Raw genomic sequence first — 20,208 nt, 5'->3', positions numbered from 1 at the left:
TCTAGACTCCTTCTTCAGAACTCCTGACCTCTGGCGAGGCTCGATAACTCATAGCAGTTCTGGCCGGCCTGTTACGCGTTTTTTGCGGTTGTTCAGAGTTGCAGCAGCTCACTGGAGGTGTGAGCTGACTGTGGAGGTGCAATCACTCGGAGGAATCTGCATATTGGTGTCCGTGACCGACCGGCTGCACGCTCATAGATTTATAAGCCCCCTTCAGGAACATATCATCCAGACCAGTGCCTTTTTTTCCAGTTCTGATTTCTAAGCACTTATCGTTTGTGTTTGTTCTGTGGTTACTGGGGATGCAGTTCGCCTTCGATGGCTTGCACCGCAGGGCGGACTCCGGAAAACAATACATTGAACAGGCCGAATTGTAAGCTGAGGTAATTCATCAGACGCACCTGCAAAGACACATTATGATTTTCAGCTCGATATACCACCGAGAAAAATCGATAATCAGGTCTTCCAATGATTCAAAATTGTCACTTCGTGGAAAGTCTAGGAAAAAGATGGTTTGAAAAATATAGCAGCACAATGACTTTGTTGACATTCGCGCCAACGAAACGGAATATAAATGCTGATGCAAATACTCAATGTTCTGGGCATGCATATCCCATCAGGATGAGTTTTACCGTCCGAATGCCAACACAACGACTCCAAGTTATAACTTGAAGACCTAAAGAGAGGAGAGGTAAGTTAATAGAGACACAATTCTTACTCCGTTTTTCCAAAGAACCTGTCATTGACGGCGTGATGCCGCAATAGCTGGGAGATACACGGAATACCTTACTATGGTAGACTAGCCTGAGCCACTGTGGCTGAGGAAGCCTTAGGTAATGCGCTGCTGCTACAGTAGGACCCTTGAACATCCTCGGCTTAGACCCGCCGTCGGCCCTGCCCCACTCGAAGCCAATAACGGGGAAAGGGGGTCACGACTCGCCAAGAGATTTGCTGGGCTGATTCCGAACCATCACCACCGTAATCTGCAGACAAGGGGCTCCATGTCAACGATGCCCGCGAAAACAGCCGCTGTAATCTAGTCAGAACCCAGATTGATGGAAGTCCCAGTCTTTCTGTTAGAGTTTGGAAGTTTTTATCAAACTCTCAGAGGGCGTCTGGAAGAGCAGTGTCCTGAATCCTCTCGGCTTTAGCCGGAATGACCTAGAAAGTGAGTACTTTATCAACCCCTATCCCACCTAATTGCTGACGGGAAAATATTTGCCGTCCGCCACTTCCGGCATACGAGATACGGGAAACGCTTGTACGGACACTTCAATCTTCAGGACCATGGCGACAAGGCTCGTGCAGGTGATTTACAGAGCTGTCGTACGATCGAGTCACAAATCCTGAACTTAGACCTATAATCGAGGCCGACAGAAACGGAGTCAAGACGTCAAACGGGAACTTTACAGGGCAGTTCGGAACACAGCTTACTAGCGCTCTGGATTTGTTGCAGTTTAGCCCGGCTACGGTAGTCGAGACAGCGCGATTGTATTGCTTCTAGTGCCGCCAAAGTATATGAATTCTGTGGGAATTCTGGAGTTACAGATGCTTACTCTTGGTCTAGGTTCACACTGAGGGCAAGCCGCAGCGGTTGTACAATATAATTTGATGCATTATCTTTTACAATGTGTGTGCAGTCCTGGCTTTATCATATGATAACGTCGCTCAAAACAATTTTCCCAGTACAACCCCGCCCAAACTCCAGTACGATGCGAATTTTGTGTCCTCTAAATCCAAGCCCGAATCATTAGACATTACGAATATGTGCCCCTCAATCACGCTGTATCGTGACGGTCTTGGTCTGTAGAATCGCCTTGTCGCTCATATCGTCGGCGCTCTCCCTCCCACCGGCAACTACTACGGATGAGAAGCCGGGGTCTTCTTCGTTCATCCTCTTGCGATCGGAGTGGAAGGTATGCATTTCGTTCTCGTCCGGAAACTGTTCGTATTGCTTTCTTTGACGGCTTTTCATGGCATTCGTTGATCTTTGATGCGCGTATGACATTCGATAACCGCCGACTGCGTAAGATGATGGGTTCGTGGAGGAGCCCATGAGCTTTGGCGCGAAATGCTTGAAGAACTTTCGTAGGGTGGGCATCGAGCCGCAAATCACAAAGAGGTTGGCTTCAACGAAACTATTCAGAGCAGGGGTTAGGACAATGAAGAGGCAAAGAAAGCAGTGATCAGGAGCACTTACGTCCAGATATTCGCAGGGGCAGCATCCCATGACGGATCTACACTGACGAGTAGTGGGGGTAGGTAGGTCAATCTAACGATGGAAGTCGCCACGGTCCTTTTCATGAAGTCAGTGGGAAATACTTGATTGAGCTTTGAAGGATAAGTGCCGCCTACATTGATCCAATAGCAAAGATTATAACGGCGCCGATCTTTGATGCCATCTTCATGCGAAGACTGAAGATCATAGGCATCGGAAGAATGAACAGCATGACATCAGTGATGATATTAGACACAGCCGTGGCCATGTACAGAATGCCAACGTCGAGGCACTTTCCGCCGGTGATGGTGAAGTCAAAAGCTTTCCTGACGGGATTGCAGTGGAACAGCATCAGGATAGTGATGCATGCTGTATACAGCGAAACCACAGCAATACCCGTCCATACTGCTACTCTAAACCACTTCTGGGGTGAAAGATGAAGATAAAATGTCAAAAGAGACAATTTTGTAAAGCCATTGCACAGCATGAAGACGGGCGCTGTTACGTAGGTTGTCTGTATCATGTCAGCATCCTATGGCAATTAGGGGCTTTTGTGATAGACTCACGATGGAGTAGCGCACGAATCTTGACATTGGCATCTCCCAGGCATGAGCGCACATGCCACCTTCAGCAATAGAAGCTGCAGAACTCTGGTCAGCTTCAAGTGACCTACAGCATGCAAGATGGGCCAGACATACCAACAAGCATTGCTTGAGTGACCACGGAGGCACCCTGAGTGAAGGAAGGTTAGACAATGATCTGGTAGCCAAGGAGCTGAACAGCGATCAGTGGATCGTCGAGCCGAACTTACCCATCCCAGAAACATGAAAGCTTTCAATAGTCAGTTTTTTGGCGAAATACTAGGTCGATCAACCCAGGTAAACTCACCATCGTCAACTTGCAGCCCTTTTGAAAGGAATAATTTGGTGTAAAATCTTTGGCACAGGGCAATGAAGGCAATAGTACCACCAACACCAAAGAGCAAGTAATGCTCCAGCACCTTTTGCTGCCTCGGGTGGTCAAAGTCGACCGTGACGCCCGGCGGGGCTGGGATCACAGAGACTTCAGACATGTTGCCAGTAGAATGGTTCAGATTCGCAAGCGACCGAAATCTTGGGTCTAATGGGGGGGAAAAAAGAGCAGCATCCGATCTAGCGTATATACATGTTATCGTACTGAGTTCTGACGGAATTCACCTGCCATAGTCCGTGACCACATTCGGGTGTACCGAGGGTGTAAAGGACCAGGGTCCAACGTAGAAAATTCGGGCCTCCCCCTTCGACGAAATTGCATGCTTCAAGCACTTTCTCCCGCATCTTCTCTTTTGACGGGATGAACTCTGGACGGTGCCGTGGAGGGAGCATGGATCACTCAAGGTCCCTTTGAGAACTCCTGGAGTCTCGATAAGTGTGATCTGGCGCGACTCATGTAATTGGTATCCATCTCAACGGTCAAATACTTATGAGGTCTATGCTTCAGCGCCAGGATAGGCTTTCTTTGGTGTAGTGCACTCGATTTTCTGTTAAAACTATACTCGCTGTGCTTATTGCTCGAGATCCTGACCTGGTTGTTGCGCAACCGAGCAGCTTCTCATTCGTGGGATCGCTGCCCTTCCAAAACTAATAAGAGGCACAGTGTTTGCTGTACGATCGACGCCCCGATCGAGAAGTTTGGTCCGAACTCATAATAAGGTTCCGTTGTTGGAGAGTGTTGGAAGTTGTCTCTATGGACTGGGATCGCTGGTCCAGCCCCGGTAGTTGGGCTGGTGTAAGGTACGGTAGAAGAGGAGAATGACCAGTCACAAAGCGGGCCGCCGAAACTGGGGTCGACAAGGGGTTGGGACAGCCCTGACAAAAGGACCGATGGCTCCAATCTCCAAGATAGAGAAACGTCATGCCCATTGGGTCCCGGCTACCAGTTACCCTCGCTCTCGCAGCCACCCATCATTGTGCTTGGGATCAGGGGTGGTGAAGACTCGAGAGATTTGCTGCGGTACAGAGTAATCCGCGACCGAGCCCTCAGATTCTCCGCCCTTTCCGTCAGATCTTGGTCAAAGCTGATAGAATAAGACAACGACCCCAACACACGTACCTGAATGGAACCCATGGTGCGGCACAGGAATAACCCACTCCTTGCTGATACACGTATGGATCTAATATCCTGGAGGCGTATCCATGAAAAGGCGGAATGGATTAGAAGGACCTCCGTCATACGGGCAACATCATCCTCCTTTCCTTGAGAGGGGAGTCACGGAGCAGAGCTTCTGCTTCCTCGGAGGCGATCGTTATAATATACTTTGCATGCCCATCTTTGGCCTATAAAAACCACCAGCGGTTCCCGCGTTTGCCATGGATAGGGCAAGTAAATCTGCCCAAGCTTCACCAGCATGACTCGCCTTCCACAATTTGAAAAGGGAGAATAAGGAGGCGGCTGTTCAAAGATTCGGAGATGAGCTTGTTGGAATTGATGTCGCGGCAGAGAATTATCCCTCATCGACCAACAACATGTTCGAGGTCGTTCAGGAAGCGAGGCCCACCGGATGCAACTTTGGCTCTTGGCGAAGCAAACAATGTTTGTGGGAATCCTTCGTAGAATCCAAAAAATCCCGCGGCTGAGCGGCAGAGCAGCAGAGCAGCATGTCATTGTTTGCTTCGATAAAAGTGGTTTTGTGGTTGATAGCGGGAGGCGATTATTGTTGTCGATTAACTTGGTATGCAACGGGGAGGCGGGCACGAGATGGGATCGAGCCAAGTTCACCGGCGTTGTATTGTCTACAGCCCTATTCCCTGCTCTCCGAGACAGGGAAGACCAGACTGCCAAGTCGGAACGTCTGAATTTTGTCAGCACTTATTGCCTAGCAGCTCTTGGTTCCGAAACCTCGAGGAAATCATCCCGGAAAAGGTCGCGCTGCATGTTGGACATATTGTAGAAATGGGGGCGGAACAACGCTTTGCAGGTCTGCTCTCCGCCCCCCAGACACAGTCGTGACGAGAATGAAGTTGCTGGCTCTAGATCTTCCGCCTGATTGCGTTCTGGTGGCTAATGTAACCTGATTCCAACACGTCTTGCCACAACTTGGCCGGGTGCTGACCGATTGCAAAGGCAATACACGACCCAAACGAGGATTGAAGCTCCGAGAAGCAGCAAACACGATCCTTCGGCCCCATTAACAAGCTGAGGATTACTCCTCTTTTTCTTTGCAACTTTCCACTTGACCTACCGGATTCATGCGGGTATTCATCGGTCCCTGTGTGGACGGCGGCTTGCGGGATTGAACATGCCCGCTAGTTGCATTAGATCAAATTACATCGACTCATGCTGGTCTTCCAACGAGGGCACTAGCTCGCGGTGGAGGCGAGGTCGGTCTGAACTTAAAACTGCGGACTCGGAAGGCACTGGAGATTTGATCGCTCATTCAGAATGCAACGGCAATAGATATTCGCTAGAACACCTCGAGAGTTTCTAGTCTTTCTCATCCTCTCACCTGGTCTTGCTGCCGTCCAGTCAACAACCCCGATCCTCCCATCAGATCACCCCCACGCAACGACGACGGGAGCTCGTGCGCAGACACACACTCACACACACAGAGTCAAACAAACTCTGGTAATCATGAGGTTCTCAACGGGTTTGTCGATCTTGGCCTTGGCTACCTCGACTGTCTCAGCAAGGGGTCGCAGTCCTCACTGCGTGTGTGTACGTCACCCTCCCTTCCCCCCTCTCATCCACTCCCACTGGCGATCATTTCTAACTTTGGCCCCATACAGTGCTCTGCTCTTGCCCAAGATCAAGACCTTCAAGGCAAGGTCTACTCAAAGGACAACTCATTCTACGATGCGCGGTTAGAGACATACTACTCTGCCAATGCTGCTCAAGCTCCTTGGTGCATGGTGTTGCCCGAGAGCACCTCAGACGTGACGAAGATCGCAAAGATCTTGAACAGAAACCAATGTCCTTTTGGCATCCGCAGTGGTGCTCACTCGGCTTTCACTGGATCCAATGGTGTCAAGAAGGGTGTCACCATCGACTTTGGTAAGCACTCCAACTGATAATCCATGACATGGGACGCATCATGTGTTGACAAACGCTTTTCTCCAGGTTACATGAACACCACGACATACGATGAAGGAACAAAGATTGCTTCAATCCAGCCTGGCTCAGACTGGGAAAGGGTCTTCTCTACCCTTGATCCCTATGGCGTTGCTGCTGTTGGTGGAAGAGCGTCAGTTGTCGGTGTTGGCGGTTTCACAACGGGTGGCGGTGTAAGTGAACCCAATTTGGCGTCTCATAAACCGTCGCCGTCTCAGATATCTCGAAGATTTACTAACGCTCAAGATCTTAGTACTCCTTCCACACCAACTCTCATGGCTTTGCTTGCGATTCGGTTACCAATTTTGAGGTTGTACTTGGGGATGGTTCCGTTGTGAACGCCAATGCAAACGAGAACGCAGATCTCTGGAAGGCCCTTAAGGGAGGTTCGGGAAACTTTGGTTTCGTCACTAGAATCGATGCTCGTAAGTTGCTCATGCTATAATATGGTGTTCTTCACTAATACATCCCCTATAGGCACTGTTGACTCGACACAAATGTCAGGTGGCTTCGTGAGCTACAACCTCACAGAGAGAGACAACGTCTTCAACGCCTACCTGAAATTTGCCAACAACATGGACAATGACCCCTATAGCCAAAACATTGTCGCTCTATACTACGATAAGACCGGCTTCAGCTTGCGATCTATCCTGACCAACGTCCAAGCCAACATGGACGCGCCTGCTTTCGACGACTACTACGCGATCCCCAACATCTCCAGCACTGTCCGTGTTGGTACTGTCGCCGAGCTCGTTCCGGAGTTCACTGGTCCCACTCCCTTGGGCCTGTAGTAAGTTGTTCTTCGTAGCAAGACCCATGAGGCGGTTCTGACACTATGTAACAGCGCAAATTGGATGGTTGGCCAGACCACCAATGATTTCCGTATCATGGACTTCATCGACACCAAGCTGAAAGAATATTCAGCCAAGATGAAGGAAGCCGCGCCCGAGTCCGACTTCAACGTCCTTGTCCAGTTCCAGCCCGTCACCCAGTCCATCGTCAAGCACGGCCTCGATAACGGCGGAAACTCACTCGGCCTGGAGAGTGTTGTTGCGGATGGCCCTACCATCATGTGGCTCATTGCCTTGACTGTCGATACCCCTGCGAACCAGAAGTTGATCCTCCCTTTTGCCCTCGAGTTCCGTGCCGCCATCGATGAGTACGCCAAGGAGATTGAGGCGTACAAGGAATGGAAGTACCTCAACTACGCATGGAAGGACCAAGACCCGCTCTCGACCCATGGCCAGGAGACCATTGATTTCCTCAAGTCAGTCTCAGAGGAGTACGATCCCGAGCATGTCTTCCAGAACCTCCGCAAGACCGGCTTCAAGCTTCCTGCTTAAGAGTCCTTCTGAGTTTGGCTGGAACTTTGGAGATTAAATTCTACAAGGGCCATACAAAACGATTCGCGTAAATCACGGCACATGCAGGTTACGGGGAGCTGCAAAGATGGACATGATCTTTGATCTTTAATCCTATTCTACTATTCATTGTAACTAATTGGCGCCTCATCAATATCCTGTATCAATACCCTGCATTCAGACGAGTATCTTCTTATCTTAGTACATAACCCTATTTTCTCTTTTGTACTTATAGACTACAACCCTAGGTATTCTTTAGATAGTTGATACAATATGCCTACATCGTCTTTACACTTATTTATCCCATCGACTGCGAGATAACGCCAGTACATGCACCTTCAGTTTTCTCCAACGGGGAGCTTCTTGGTTGGTTGCACCGGGCGGAATTGAGACGGGTTCTAGACGGATAATCATGGAATAATATACGATTTGCTACTTCCCCTCACGAGAACAAGTACTCATTTACTGACGTTATCTCGCAGTCGATGGGATAAAAGATTACTTCAAATGTCGATGATTGGTTTTCCATCGAGTCGTAATAAAAATAGGCCCATGAATATAATGTGCCATTTTCTTTGTTGACTTGGGCTATGCTGCTCATCCAGACCTAGGCTGCCAAGTTTTCAACCAAGCTCGCCAGCTATCTGATATTTAATAGCCAAAAGCTTGGTATGCACTCGAGAGTCGCGTTCGCTAAGTGAGCTCGTCCATTAATTGCCAAAGACTGTCGGGGAAGGCTTCCCCGTAATTCTCAGCTTCAGTAATGGTTATCTCTTGCCACTCAGCAGGAAAGATCTCTCCAAGTAACAGGTCCTGGGAGACGAAGTCGTATGGTGATTGTTGCATCGTTGCGTCGTTTGAATTCTGCTCAAGACTTGAGGCGACTTGTGCAGCGTGATTCCGAGGCAGCGCCTCCACAGCTCTGAACTGGCTTTCAGGCTCATTGTTTCCCAGAGAAGTAGGGTCTGGGGAGGAGAATCCGTTCATCATTTTTCGAAAGAGCGCCAGTACGACATCATAAGCGAATCCTGCCATGGCATTCCGCGGCCTCATTGCATCTAGCCTTGCCAAGCCCCATTCCAAGCGGTTCACCGATTCTGCCAGAAGATGTTGCGCATCATCCGGGGCTCGAATGTAGGTTGCTGCCACTAGAACCATGGCATCGAATATAGAGAAGACAAGAGCGAATCCCCTATAAAGTAAAGCCCCCGCGTGTTCGAACAGCCTGCTTTGTGACGCAAGCATCTTCAGCGCGGCCGTGTGTGCCTCTACTCGACTTGCAGACAGTGTGGTTATGAAAGGGCGATGCAGTGCGAGCAGGACAAAATAGACCTCAGTAATGAGTGTCTCGCGAGCCGCAGGGAGCCAAGGGTATCTGCCGTCGAGTACCGGAGTTGCAGAGGTTGCCCATGCCGGGAGTTTGGAAATATTGCTGATCACGGCGTTGTGTATTTTCTGAACGGTCTCTTGCGCATCCTTGTTCTCAACCCCAAGATCGTGGATATCCTGTAGATACCTGTAAGCAGCATGATAGCCACATACCATGAAGTCGAATGGGGATATCGTTACGTCGTCCAAGTCTGACGGATGCGGCGCAACTGTCAGGCTCGTCACCTTGGGCACGCAGCTTGAGTCCAATCTGGTCGTCATGGGCCTCCCGAGAACAACAGCCATGTGCGCGTCCCAGAGATGCAACATAAACCACAATTTCTTCTCCAGTGGGAATACCGGAATTTGTATATCGTGTTCGGCAGGCGGACTTGTCTCCCAAACACTACGTGTGTGCAAGCCAAGTTCTTGGGCGTCTCGGATCGTTCTTCCAAGTGTGTGCCAGGCTTCGATAACTGAGCCATTGCTCTTCTCGAAAAATGCCTCCATCAGTCCAGCCCGAATTCTGTTGAGAGAGATGTCTTTACTCCCAAGCATCACCATGATTTGATGGCCCACACTGCTATAATCCGCCGCCAGGTCGGCAAAGTCGATATCAGGTGCGTACTTGAGGCCCTGCAGTGCTTCGTCGTTTTCATCAGGGTGGAATTGCAATGCGAGTGCAAGAACCTGAAGGAGTAAAGCAGGGAAGGCCCGGATGCTGACAGACAAGTTCTCGGGGCCCAGATTCAACGTTGCGGAGGAGATGTGATTCCAGTTTGATAGCTCGTCCCGGAACCTTGAGTAATCAATAACATCGTATTGCCATGCAACATTGTTGAAGAACGATTCCACAAGGATATTAATGTGCTCCCTTTGTGGTATCTTCCTTACGAGTTTCACGTAGTGAACTGCCGCATCATGGTTCCGTGGCCTTCCACTACGGGAGGCTGAGTCATGGCTCAATGCCCCGAGTTGGGAAACAATATCAAGGGTCCCTTTGACATTGACAGAGTAACCGAGTCGTTTGGATAGCTCATGAGCAGTGACGGACGTCTCCTCTCCACCAGGCGTGTTGTCGGATGACGACTGGGATGGACTTGTTGACAGATCTGGGGCTGTTCTGGGTTGAGTTGCCAATTTCTCAACACCCACGTATTTTTGTTCGGTATACTCATAACGGCAAAGTCCCTAAATTTTGTAAGTGTAGTTCAACACACTCGTGGGGGAAAGGGCCATACAGGCTTGCCTCGTCGAGAGCAATGAAAACACGGATGCTGTCGATCGCACTGGTGCTAATCAGACCAAGGTAAGCTACCTGCCAACCAAAAAGCTTACTTTCTGTTTGCGTCTGTGACATTCTGAACATGAGATCACCAGGCGCTTCTGCCTGTGCGATGGGCGGGCGCTGGAAGTATCAACTCCCCAGCTATACATCATGAAAAGCCTAGCTCAGCATATGAAGAGAGTTGAGGGGTTGATCGACACATCGCTGGCGCTGAGGGGATTTGTATGAGGACCGATCCCTGTTTACATAATCGCACATGCACAGGCCACTCGGCCAAACTTAAAGCCAGTTCCCCCTTCCGGTAATTGGTAAGGGAGACCGCGAGCGGCTTGCACAGGACGTCGGCAGCTTTGCCCGGATGGAAGGATTTTGCCATCGGCTGATCGGCTGGTTTTGCGCTTATCACAACAACTCTCATCGTCCACAGAGTTCGGATACCGCGCGAAAGGGAAATTCCGGTAACATTAGTGGCGCCTACTGCTGCCGTTCAACGCCCCATGGCAACGCAATCTCTTATTTTTGGTGCCTTTGCTGATTGTTCACAGGATTGTGAGTAGAAGCTTACAATGAACACGGTGCTAATACGTACTCTCACCATTTTAATTAAGTATCACGAGTTTGTCACCAATTTGAAGGTTTTGTCTGCATCATCAACTGCAGATGGCAAGATCAAGATGAGTTAGTTTTATTGAAGACTTAGACTCGTTGATTTACACCTTTGTCTGTCCAAACCAAGCCGCGATCTCACCAACGTTCCTATCCACAATATCCGGCTGCTCGTAGTGCTGGAAGTGCGAGATATCAGCGTCCCAAATCAGCTTCTTCTCCTTCGTCGGGATCGACTCATAATGTCTCTTGGCTGCAGCGGCATTCATGCAATTATCACCATGAATTACCAAAGCTGGCTTAGTGAGCTTGGACACACCATCGACCGTGGAATAGCCAAAATGGTCCAAATCGCTCATGACCGCATACCGATTCTCGAAACCCTTCAAGGTCCAGGGGCCATACCACGACCATACGATCGGTCCTGGAAGCCCGGCAAGAGAGCCAACGTTCGGGTCCGCAGCTTTGGGGTCGACGAGAGGTTGGTAGATGACTTCCCCGGTCTTTTCGTACAGGGCTTTGGCCTCTTTGGCTCGTTTGATGCGCGCATCGTAGAGGGCTTCTCCTTGCTCAGGTGTAGGCATCTTCAAAGCTCCTACGTCAACACCTGGCTCGACATTGACACACCCCGAGCAGATCATCCAGATATCCGTTTCGCGGTCGCGGTAGTATCCCGTGACGGAAGCAACAGCAACAACGCGGTCGTCGTAGGACGCCACATCAAGACACTCGGGGCCTCCCTGACAGACGCCTACGAGGAATAGTCTCTTTGCATCCACGTCGCCCCTACCAGCGAGATAATCGAGACCGGAGACCACGTCTTCGTTCTTCATCACAGGGTTTTCCAAGCGGCGTGGCTGGCCGGTGCTCTCTCCGACAGTGCGTGGGTCGAAGATCAAGGCCGCGTAGCCTTCGTCAGCCAGTCGTGTGGCATACTGCAACGGAGCTTGCTCTTTGACAAACGAATAGGGGCCTAGAACCACGATTCCGGGCGGGTTGGTGATGCCTTGAGGCTTGTAGAGAATACCAGCGATAGTCTCTTCATGAGACGGGTAGGTAACCTTCTCAGTAGTGTAGCGGCCGTGGACACCCATTGTGATCTGTAAAGATGATGGATTGGTGAGATGGAGTAGTTGAATAATAGAGTGGGAAATTGATGTGTAGATGCTTATGATTTTGCAACAGATAATCTCTCTGCAGAATCAAGTGGTGAAGGTAGTTTTTATATGCGTATCTCAGAACTTCAAGGCCTGTATTCATGTTGCCTTACATGCCATGTTTCTGTGTTTTCGGCGAAGAGACCCACTATTCTCGGTGTCGGTATCCACCTTTTTCGGCGATGGCTGATGAAAATCACCGACAGCCAAGCCTTGCTTGGTTGCATCCGTTGAGCTGATCGACGCTATGGGGATACGACGAGCCTATGTCCGAGACATTCGGTCCAGACAAACTGTGCTTGCTGTGAAAGGCTCAGCTGTTGAGGTTTCCATCGACCCGACGCAAATGGCGTTATGTGATGTAGGGCGGAACCTACTACGTTGACAATTCCATAACGAGTAAGGCCACCTCTGTGCCATCTAGATAATCCTACCTAGCGACAGCGGGATGAGGGCACTGCTTTTGTCAATGGTGATCAGCGAATACCTGATGTTCTCCATTTTTGAACATTTGCTAGGCTCATGGAGTCCGTGAATGTCTGTAGACAGGAACAGGCGATAGCCTGGAATTCTGTTCACTAATACGCTTCCGAATACTGGCACAAGCCAGACGATGAAGACCGTGGATGGGACTGATAAGGTGGCAACCGATGTGTCTGCCAAGAATACAATTAAGAAACACAGTATACATGCCTCACCAAGCTCGCGGCATTCACTCTTTGCTCAATCTTCAGACAACGACGCCTGCAATTTTCAACCACCAACCCCCCCGCTAATTACCCGACCGCCGTAGTATGGCACGAATACACCACCGCGATAGCCTCCACCAACACCGCCAACTCGACACGCGCGTTTTCCAAAGCCATCGGATTCGAATTCTTGTAATGGGATATCGGCTGGGAACAGTTCGTGCCGCTTTTCGAAAGCGTCGGCGCTGTCGTATACTTGTGCGTTCTTTAAGTCGACCTTCGAGCCGATGGCGTGTTCTTCTTGGCTGTTGAACATGTAGTACGTTCCGGGAGTCGCTTGGCCGTCGCAGTTGGCTTCGGCTACAACTTTCTCTTGTACGTCGGCACAGTAAACCTTGCCAGCGTTGGCACCTTGTACAAATAGAAAAGCTGCCGCTGCAGCTTGTAGGCCGTTGAGATCTGTATGGTGTTTCATGATAGTCGGACTTGAATGCACGATGAAGACTTGATTTAGGACTGTCGGGACTCGTCGCGGCGTACGAATTTCTTGAATGCGTGCTGCCCTTATTATAATTCGCTGCCAAGCTGCTCACGAGTTGACACTCGTAATAATGAGACGTGTGCAGACTGATACCCGGCGCTGTTCGTATTCAGCGATGTAATCTGCGACAAATAAACTATAACACAGACTGGACTCAATCATGAGCTCAGCTAAAGATGAGTTAAAAGGAAGAGACCTCTATGATTTCTACTCAACAGGATTTAATTTCGAATCTGGCGCTGAGTCAAGCCTAAAGAGCAATCAAGTAAGGTTCTGTCAGTGCCAAATCGCATGTAGGGATAGCGGGGAACAAGTACAGTGGTCTCACTGGTTCGTTGTGGGATGTCGGGTTGCCCGATCCCCTAAGATGTGCTAAGGCTATCAAAACCTACTACAAAGTACCTGGTTTCATGCACCGATGGTCTTCATTTCCACGACTCAGTAGACCTGGGCAGCCTTAGGCAGAGTGACATCCCTCTCCAAATATCCCCCTCTATCTCCCCGCGACGCCCACAATGGGGCGAACTACCATGAGGTTAATTATACGAGTCCATCAAACCTTGCGACCAGAGACATCGCAGTGCGTCGGTAGCCCTCCCGGACTCGCGGCGGAAGGATAAATACATTGGCATGTCCTAAATGACACCAGAGCCAAGTCCCGCTTGCTTGTCACCTCTTTGTGATCACTCCTTCTGAGACACTTGTTCTCTTACATTCGTTGAAAATGCGCTTCTTTTATTTGCTTCCACTCTTCGCTTCGGTGGCAATTGCTGCTGATCAAGGCAAAGGTTGCGGAACAGTAGATGCTATAGATTGTTCGGGGAATAATATTGTAAAGTGCTACACTTTTCCGGGGAGAAGTGGACTGACCTGGAACTATGTAAGTTTTTGTTTCTAAAACCTTCATCCACCAGAACCATTGGAGCTGACTTCAATCAAGGTCGACTCATGCGCGGACAGAGGACAAGTGTGTAGATCTGGCGCTTGTGACACAATTCCAATTAGTGCCAACCAAGGCAAGGGCTGCGATTTGAAGAACGCCTTCGGCTGTTCTGGGAACAACATTGTGCAGTGCTACACTTTCCCTGGCAGGAATGAAATGACCTGGAACTATGTGCGCAATCAGGCCCTCCATCGAATCGTTCCAGTTGAGCTGACTAGGCTTTGTAGTATCAATCATGTGCGGATAAAGGCCAAATTTGTAGCGGCAATGTTTGCCAAGCTTGCTAAATATCTTGCGATTGGGTAATTATTGCTTCAGGATATCACCATACTAGCGATCAACTTGTTGTGAAGAGAAAACATCAAACCAAGAGAGTATTGTCCATGATCCAATTCAGTCAACCAGCCTCGACCAGGCTTTGGCTTTCAATGCCTTGGTGTTTCTTCGGATCATGCAGTCCTGTATCGGATGAAGACTACGTCCTCCTCCTTGGGCAATGTCCGATGAGGCTACGCGTCAGCTGGTTAGGCTGGTTATCCTGTGTTTATGTTTTCGCCCAAGGGAGTTGAGTTGGATAGTTTCCTACGTGGCCCTGAAATTACAAATTCCCATACTGACCTTGACCCTCTGGCATCTGATGTCGCAATCGACGCTTCAAGACTTCCACCGGGACCGTCTTGTCTCTCCTTGTAGAATCGTAAATCATCGAACTCAGAGGGAATATCGGAGAGTTCCACATCCGCGTTGATGGCGCCACTAGCAACTTCGTTTGTTGCACTTTTGGGGATGCAAAACCCATTAGAGAGTGTGACTGAGGCAGAAGGGTTGTGGTGGAAAGTTGCTGTGATGAAAGTGTTTATTAGGCTAGGTTTGCGGTTCGAGGAGATGGCCTCGAGAAGGATGACGACTTACTCAGATCAGGAAAGCAAGACCTTTGTGCTTCCTTGACGAAGCTGCTCAGTCTCTCCAAGTTGGAAGCCGGACGTCTGTTGATTACATCTCCATGCTGTTCAATAACCTCTTGCACTTCCAGAAGCAGTTCTAGCTTGTGTTGCGGGTGACTGGCTACCTGGGTCATACAGATATTGTACGATGGTCGTTGTGGTAGTGTGGATGCTTGCAGCGCACAAAGGCATCTGATCATGATTCATCCATCTGAAGTCGTAAATTGTCGAGGTACCGGCCGTCGTCTTTGACGTAGTCCAAAACGCTCGGCGGATCAGACAGAGGTATGAGGTCATTGGCCTTTTTGTTGTTCATCTGCCTTACAACCACGTTCTCGCCATTTTCTGTACTGTTCGACAAGATCCGAAAAGTCTGAGAAGGCTAAGAGTTATTCGTACAAAACCGGGAAGGAAAGAGTGACATTGCTTTGCACCTACGGCGTAGACGATTTGACTAATGATAAACGTGCCCGCTATGTCAAGAAAGCCTTCATCTTCGGTAGCATCGCGACCAAGAAAGCCTTGCACGCTAAACGATGGCAGATCACATGTTGATAGTTACTCAAGCCAAGTCGAGGCAGCTGCTGAGGTTGCCTCTGGATCCATGTCGAAATCTCCAAGATTTGAGTTCTATGATGGATTAGCAGTCAATGATTAACATATGACCGCAATGAGTGAGTGTTCAGTGTGACTCGTGGGAGAGACTACTACGTTATCTGTGCGACAGGCATAACGATGTCGGAAGCCCAACTTATTGTTAAGATACAATTTGAAGGAAATCCTCGCGGCGCCAGTAGCCTGGCAGTGCACGTATCTCTAGAGATATCTTTTGGCGTTCAGGGAACGCGCATAATCGAATCAATCGAGCAAGACACAGAATCGTGACACTTGATTTTGTAGTTGAACCGCCCCATGAGATGATGGTTGTTCCTGATGTCATTCCTGATGGTAGATGAGGAAGCATCGTCTAGCGCCCAATGGTGTCTTGGCGCCGGGTTTATGTCAGGCAGTTAGGCGGTCCATTTTCGCCGACGCGTATTTACGAGGTTCTTCGGGTCAACACCGGTCACATCCATTGTGCAACCTTGATGGCCCAGGTCAGGTGGTACCTTGATAGATACTAAGTTCAGCGATGAAGACATGGAACAAGGGGAACTTGCATTAGCTTCGGGCATGTTGCAACCATACAATTCTTGCCTCGCTTCATTCAAGCGAACGCAGGATCGTAGGCTCCTATGAGCAGATTTCATTCGGCAAGAAACAAGCTGTGGCCACGTTCCCAGAAGTATGCAGTGCTGTCAAAGTCTTAACTCATAGCTCACAAATTTGTTCATGATCAAGAGCTCTTCCAGGAAAGAGAGATTTTGAATCAGGGTTTCGACTTTATTCGGACTAAGGCCTGCAATCGCCAGACTCATTTGGCAACAAAAGCTATCAAGATGATGGGTGCTTCAAGGATAATTGTAAAACTACTCAAGAAACGCAATGGCGAATGGTCTTCTCAGCAGTGAATTGTAAATAGGTGACGCCTCCGGGCATAATGTGTTCTATCTTGACCTCATTAACGTTTTCTTTCCTTCGCTGGACAAATCTTCTCGGTCTCGACCTGTATCTTTGACGCAGAAAGTTCAGTAATGATGGTTTCTACCCGGCTTAAAAGCTATCTTTTGTTAACTCTCAGTCATCACGTCTCGAGCCGAGCCGCGCCTCAGCACCAATTGCTAAGAAGAGCATCTACGGAGCAGCACCTGTTCCATCAATCCCGACTCAAATGGCGCCTGGTTTGATCAAGTCGCAGCTCTTGACGGAAGCTCCGAATCATCCCAGAACACCGATATCTCCATTGCCATCGTTGGAGCCGGTATTTCTGGTCTGGCTATAGGCCTAATGCTGGATAGAGTTGGCGTTCACAACTGGGAGCTCATCAAGGCTAGCGACCGCGTCGGAGGAAGATTCCGAACTATCTTCGTTGGCGATATATCCCGGCATACCATCGAACGGAACACAACACCATCTTTATTGGTGAACACACAGCTCCGACTCATGCTTGGATCAGCTCGTCTCTGCACTCCTCTATAAGAGGTTCAGTACAGCTACTATTGGAGTTGGCATTGGTCAATGAAGCAAAAGAATCCAATGCAAAATGGATGGGTAAATGGATCAAACGAGGCAAATGAGTCTCATGTTTTGAGGGTTGCAAATGGTGTGGCCTGCGGCCCCCAGAGAGTTACTTAGTGACCGCTCCGAGTGGAGGCCGGCAGTCCGATAAATTAGATGGTTCTTCACTGATTTCTCCTGATCAAACTCGTCTGTTAAGGGCTTGCTAGCATTGGAAGCGGATTTCGTCTACTTTCATGGTTCCCAGAATTCGTAAATTAGACTCATTTATAATCTTGAACAAGTTATATTTCTCAACGAGAACAGTGTTTGCTTTTGAAGTAACATATTCTCAACTGCTTGCTCTCTTGGCCGCGACGGAGAGCTGTGGAGCTGTTCCTACGTCGTGCGGCAAATCATCCGATTCTCAATGGCGTGCCAGCTCCAACCGACTAGGTATCTCCGCACCTTGATAGGCATGGATCAGCGATTTCGGAAGCATTAAAGTATATCGCTCCCCGCCTCTCGCAGCGTCGCGGCGCTCCGCATCTTCTGGGTTGACAAGAAAAGCAAGCGAGAAGCAGAGCATCATGTCTGAACCCAAATCAGTCGCCATCGTGGGCGGTACGTGCAGAACACAGAGTGAGAATTTGCAAACAATTGATTGATTTCTGTCAGCTGGCATTTTTGGCCTGTCTTTGGCCGTTGCTCTGAGCAAACGTGGTAAGCGCGCCTTGCTACCATACCTGGATGTGGCCCTCGAGCTAATCCTCATTTCTCAGCGTACCGCGTAACAGTGTTAGACAGATACTGTTATGATGAGACGCACTATGAACCCGACTTGAATGGAAATACGCAGGCTGCCTCGGTAGATCACAACAAGATCGTAAGTTTGGGGAGATTGAGTGTACATTCCAAGCTATGCTCATGTAATGTCTCCAGTTTCGAGCTTCTTACGGGAGCAAGCTTCATTACCAGCGTCTAGCATTTGAAAGTCGTGCTGCATGGGAGAAGATCAACGAGAAGAGGCACCAAGAAGATCATGAATCAGAGCTCTTTAGCGGGACTGGCATGCTCCGAGTTCAGCCCACCGCCGAACTCGATCCACTTGAGCGTGAGACACTGAGCAACTTTGAACGAGACGGCCTCAGAGATACTCAATTCGTCAAGAGCGACCCGACTGATAGAGCTCGAGCAGCTGAGCGTGGATGGGAAGGAAAGCTTCTGGATTTCGAAATTCCACAAGCCTTGCCTACTCAGACTTATGAAGCTGTTCTGGACTCAACTGCAGGATTCACAAAATGCAGCGAAGCCTGTGCCTACTTCTACAAGTTGGCTCTCAAACAGGGCGTTGAGTTTCACTTTGGCCCCGGGAAAGGTACCTTTGACAGTATTATCGAAGAAGTTGACTCACCATCACACCTGAAGAAGGCAGTCGGGGTCAAGACCAAAGACGGAGTCCTTCATAAAGCGGACGTGGTTGCCATTTGCGGTATGCATACTCTCCTTTACCACTACCTGCGAGGTTGCGCGACTAATAGTCAACAGCTGGATCCTTCTCAACGCAGCTATTGCCTGATTTGTCCTACCACCTTGAGTCGTCTGCAGGAAGCGTAGTCACCTTCAAGGTGGACAAGAACAGCGCAGATTTGTGGGACAAGTACTCCCCTGAACGCTTCCCGGTCATCACTTGGAAAAGTGCACCACGCAATCCGAGCGGTAAAGACACCGGCAGTGTTTACGTTTTTCCTCGGACTGCCGATGGTCTCATCAAAATCGGGTTCCGAGGCATCAAGGTACTTATGCGTCGTCGTGTTCGCTCGTATCAGGCTAACAAGACAACCCCCAGTTTACCAACTTCCAACATGCGCCTTCAGAGGCGGGCTTCACTCAGGACGGCCAGTGGAGCGTGCCTCTACCGCCCGCTGATTGCAGCATAGTCCCAGACCCTGCGAGGGAGGCCATTCGAAAGTTCGTCTCTATCTTCCTCCCGGAATTCGCCGACAAGGACTTCAATTCGACTAAGCTATGCTGGTACACCGACTCGTTGGACAACTCTTTCGTTGTGAGTCAGCTCTTGTCTGTTTTAAACCTTTTCACTTGCTGATCATTTCAGGTCGACCATGTGCCTACTTATTCCGAAGGATCTGTCTTCGTCGCGACTGGAGGCAGTGGACACGGTGCCAAGTTCCTTCCCGTGCTTGGCGAGGTGGGTAGCAAAAGCTTCGACTCTTCTTGGCGTATCGTCTGACAATGTTTACAGCACGCAGCCGACATTTTGATACATGGTGATCAGAGTACTTCCTTCATGAGGCAGCACTGGCGCTGGAGGGACAACATTCGCAGGGGCAACGGCCTAGAGGAGGGCCCTGAGGGTCCGAGAAATATCGGAGGATCAAAGGAGGCTTAGCCATTGGGATCGCATGCAATTGTGCCTATTCTCGCAGGTCCAACTACTAATTTGATTACTGTCAATCCTTGAATTTTAAAATCAAGGATTATGTTGGTTTTGAGGATGCACGCCATACTTCTTAGTGTTTGGGAATTTGACTCACAAAGCGAATGATCGATGAGCCGTATTACTCGATCCTTTCTCAGGTATCAGTGACCGACATTAAATTCCTATGAGACGCGTCAGTTCCCACTAACCAAGGCCACAATGCTTCGGGCCGGTCGCCAAGAAGGCTTGTTCTCCGAGAGCCAAGAGTCTGACATGGGTATTACGACCTGAAAGTATGATATGTTACGTCTTCACAGGGGTGAATTTGTCGGTTGCATAGAGATCTGCGCAAGACGCAGGGGCTGTGAGCAACCTTGATGTCCTCGCTTTCGCCCCTTGCCTTTCTCACGCATTACCAAAGCAGCTCATTGGTGTCGTCTTCATCTGCTGCTTGTTTTTGCCATTTGCCT

General features: G+C 49.5%; 9 protein-coding genes across 9 annotated transcripts; 4 read left to right on the top strand and 5 right to left on the bottom strand.

Moving 5' to 3' along the window:
• Positions 1–1,774: 1,774 nt before the first annotated feature.
• On the bottom strand, positions 1,775–3,290 carry CCOS01_01894 (uncharacterized protein; the record flags this gene model as incomplete). Its single annotated transcript, XM_060450086.1, has 7 exons — positions 1,775–2,138; positions 2,201–2,296; positions 2,356–2,732; positions 2,785–2,858; positions 2,917–2,950; positions 3,030–3,049; positions 3,107–3,290. The coding sequence occupies 7 exons, from the start codon at positions 3,288–3,290 to the stop codon at positions 1,775–1,777; spliced, it is 1,149 nt and encodes a 382-aa protein (XP_060318736.1).
• A 2,537-nt stretch (positions 3,291–5,827) lies between these two features.
• Positions 5,828–7,647, top strand: CCOS01_01893 (FAD binding domain-containing protein; the record flags this gene model as incomplete). The annotated part of the gene is made up of 6 exons (XM_060450085.1): positions 5,828–5,911; positions 5,983–6,247; positions 6,314–6,477; positions 6,558–6,729; positions 6,782–7,094; positions 7,149–7,647. 6 exons carry the CDS (start codon positions 5,828–5,830, stop codon positions 7,645–7,647), a joined length of 1,497 nt encoding a protein of 498 aa, XP_060318735.1.
• A 711-nt stretch (positions 7,648–8,358) lies between these two features.
• CCOS01_01892 (uncharacterized protein) lies at positions 8,359–10,697 on the bottom strand (the record flags this gene model as incomplete). Its single annotated transcript, XM_060450084.1, has 3 exons — positions 8,359–10,145; positions 10,372–10,441; positions 10,578–10,697. 3 exons carry the CDS (start codon positions 10,695–10,697, stop codon positions 8,359–8,361), a joined length of 1,977 nt encoding a protein of 658 aa, XP_060318734.1.
• Positions 10,698–11,031: 334 nt separating this feature from the next.
• Positions 11,032–12,021, bottom strand: CCOS01_01891 (uncharacterized protein; the record flags this gene model as incomplete). The annotated part of the gene is made up of 1 exon (XM_060450083.1): positions 11,032–12,021. The coding sequence occupies one exon, from the start codon at positions 12,019–12,021 to the stop codon at positions 11,032–11,034; it is 990 nt and encodes a 329-aa protein (XP_060318733.1).
• Positions 12,022–12,837: 816 nt separating this feature from the next.
• CCOS01_01890 (uncharacterized protein) lies at positions 12,838–13,248 on the bottom strand (the record flags this gene model as incomplete). The annotated part of the gene is made up of 1 exon (XM_060450082.1): positions 12,838–13,248. The coding sequence occupies one exon, from the start codon at positions 13,246–13,248 to the stop codon at positions 12,838–12,840; it is 411 nt and encodes a 136-aa protein (XP_060318732.1).
• Positions 13,249–14,038: 790 nt separating this feature from the next.
• Positions 14,039–14,544, top strand: CCOS01_01889 (uncharacterized protein; the record flags this gene model as incomplete). Its single annotated transcript, XM_060450081.1, has 3 exons — positions 14,039–14,194; positions 14,255–14,428; positions 14,485–14,544. The coding sequence occupies 3 exons, from the start codon at positions 14,039–14,041 to the stop codon at positions 14,542–14,544; spliced, it is 390 nt and encodes a 129-aa protein (XP_060318731.1).
• A 188-nt stretch (positions 14,545–14,732) lies between these two features.
• On the bottom strand, positions 14,733–15,517 carry CCOS01_01888 (uncharacterized protein; the record flags this gene model as incomplete). Its single annotated transcript, XM_060450080.1, has 4 exons — positions 14,733–14,795; positions 14,872–15,098; positions 15,170–15,243; positions 15,438–15,517. The coding sequence occupies 4 exons, from the start codon at positions 15,515–15,517 to the stop codon at positions 14,733–14,735; spliced, it is 444 nt and encodes a 147-aa protein (XP_060318730.1).
• A 1,660-nt stretch (positions 15,518–17,177) lies between these two features.
• Positions 17,178–17,378, top strand: CCOS01_01887 (L-amino-acid oxidase; the record flags this gene model as incomplete). The annotated part of the gene is made up of 1 exon (XM_060450079.1): positions 17,178–17,378. A coding segment is annotated over one exon (201 nt), but the record flags the coding sequence as incomplete, so codon positions are not given.
• Positions 17,379–17,774: 396 nt separating this feature from the next.
• CCOS01_01886 (FAD dependent oxidoreductase) lies at positions 17,775–19,708 on the top strand (the record flags this gene model as incomplete). Its single annotated transcript, XM_060450078.1, has 8 exons — positions 17,775–17,922; positions 17,977–18,021; positions 18,081–18,184; positions 18,241–18,790; positions 18,847–19,094; positions 19,148–19,363; positions 19,415–19,507; positions 19,562–19,708. Coding segments are annotated over 8 exons (1,551 nt in total), but the record flags the coding sequence as incomplete, so codon positions are not given.
• Between the last annotated feature and the right edge of the window lie 500 nt (positions 19,709–20,208).

Source organism: Colletotrichum costaricense, assembly GCF_030867565.1.
Source record: "Colletotrichum costaricense strain IMI 309622 chromosome Unknown Scaffold_2.1, whole genome shotgun sequence".
NCBI classification, from domain to species: Eukaryota; Fungi; Ascomycota; class Sordariomycetes; order Glomerellales; family Glomerellaceae; genus Colletotrichum; species Colletotrichum costaricense.
The sequence above is the reverse complement of the archived record's forward strand: the minus strand, read 5'-3'. Positions and strand labels throughout refer to the sequence as shown.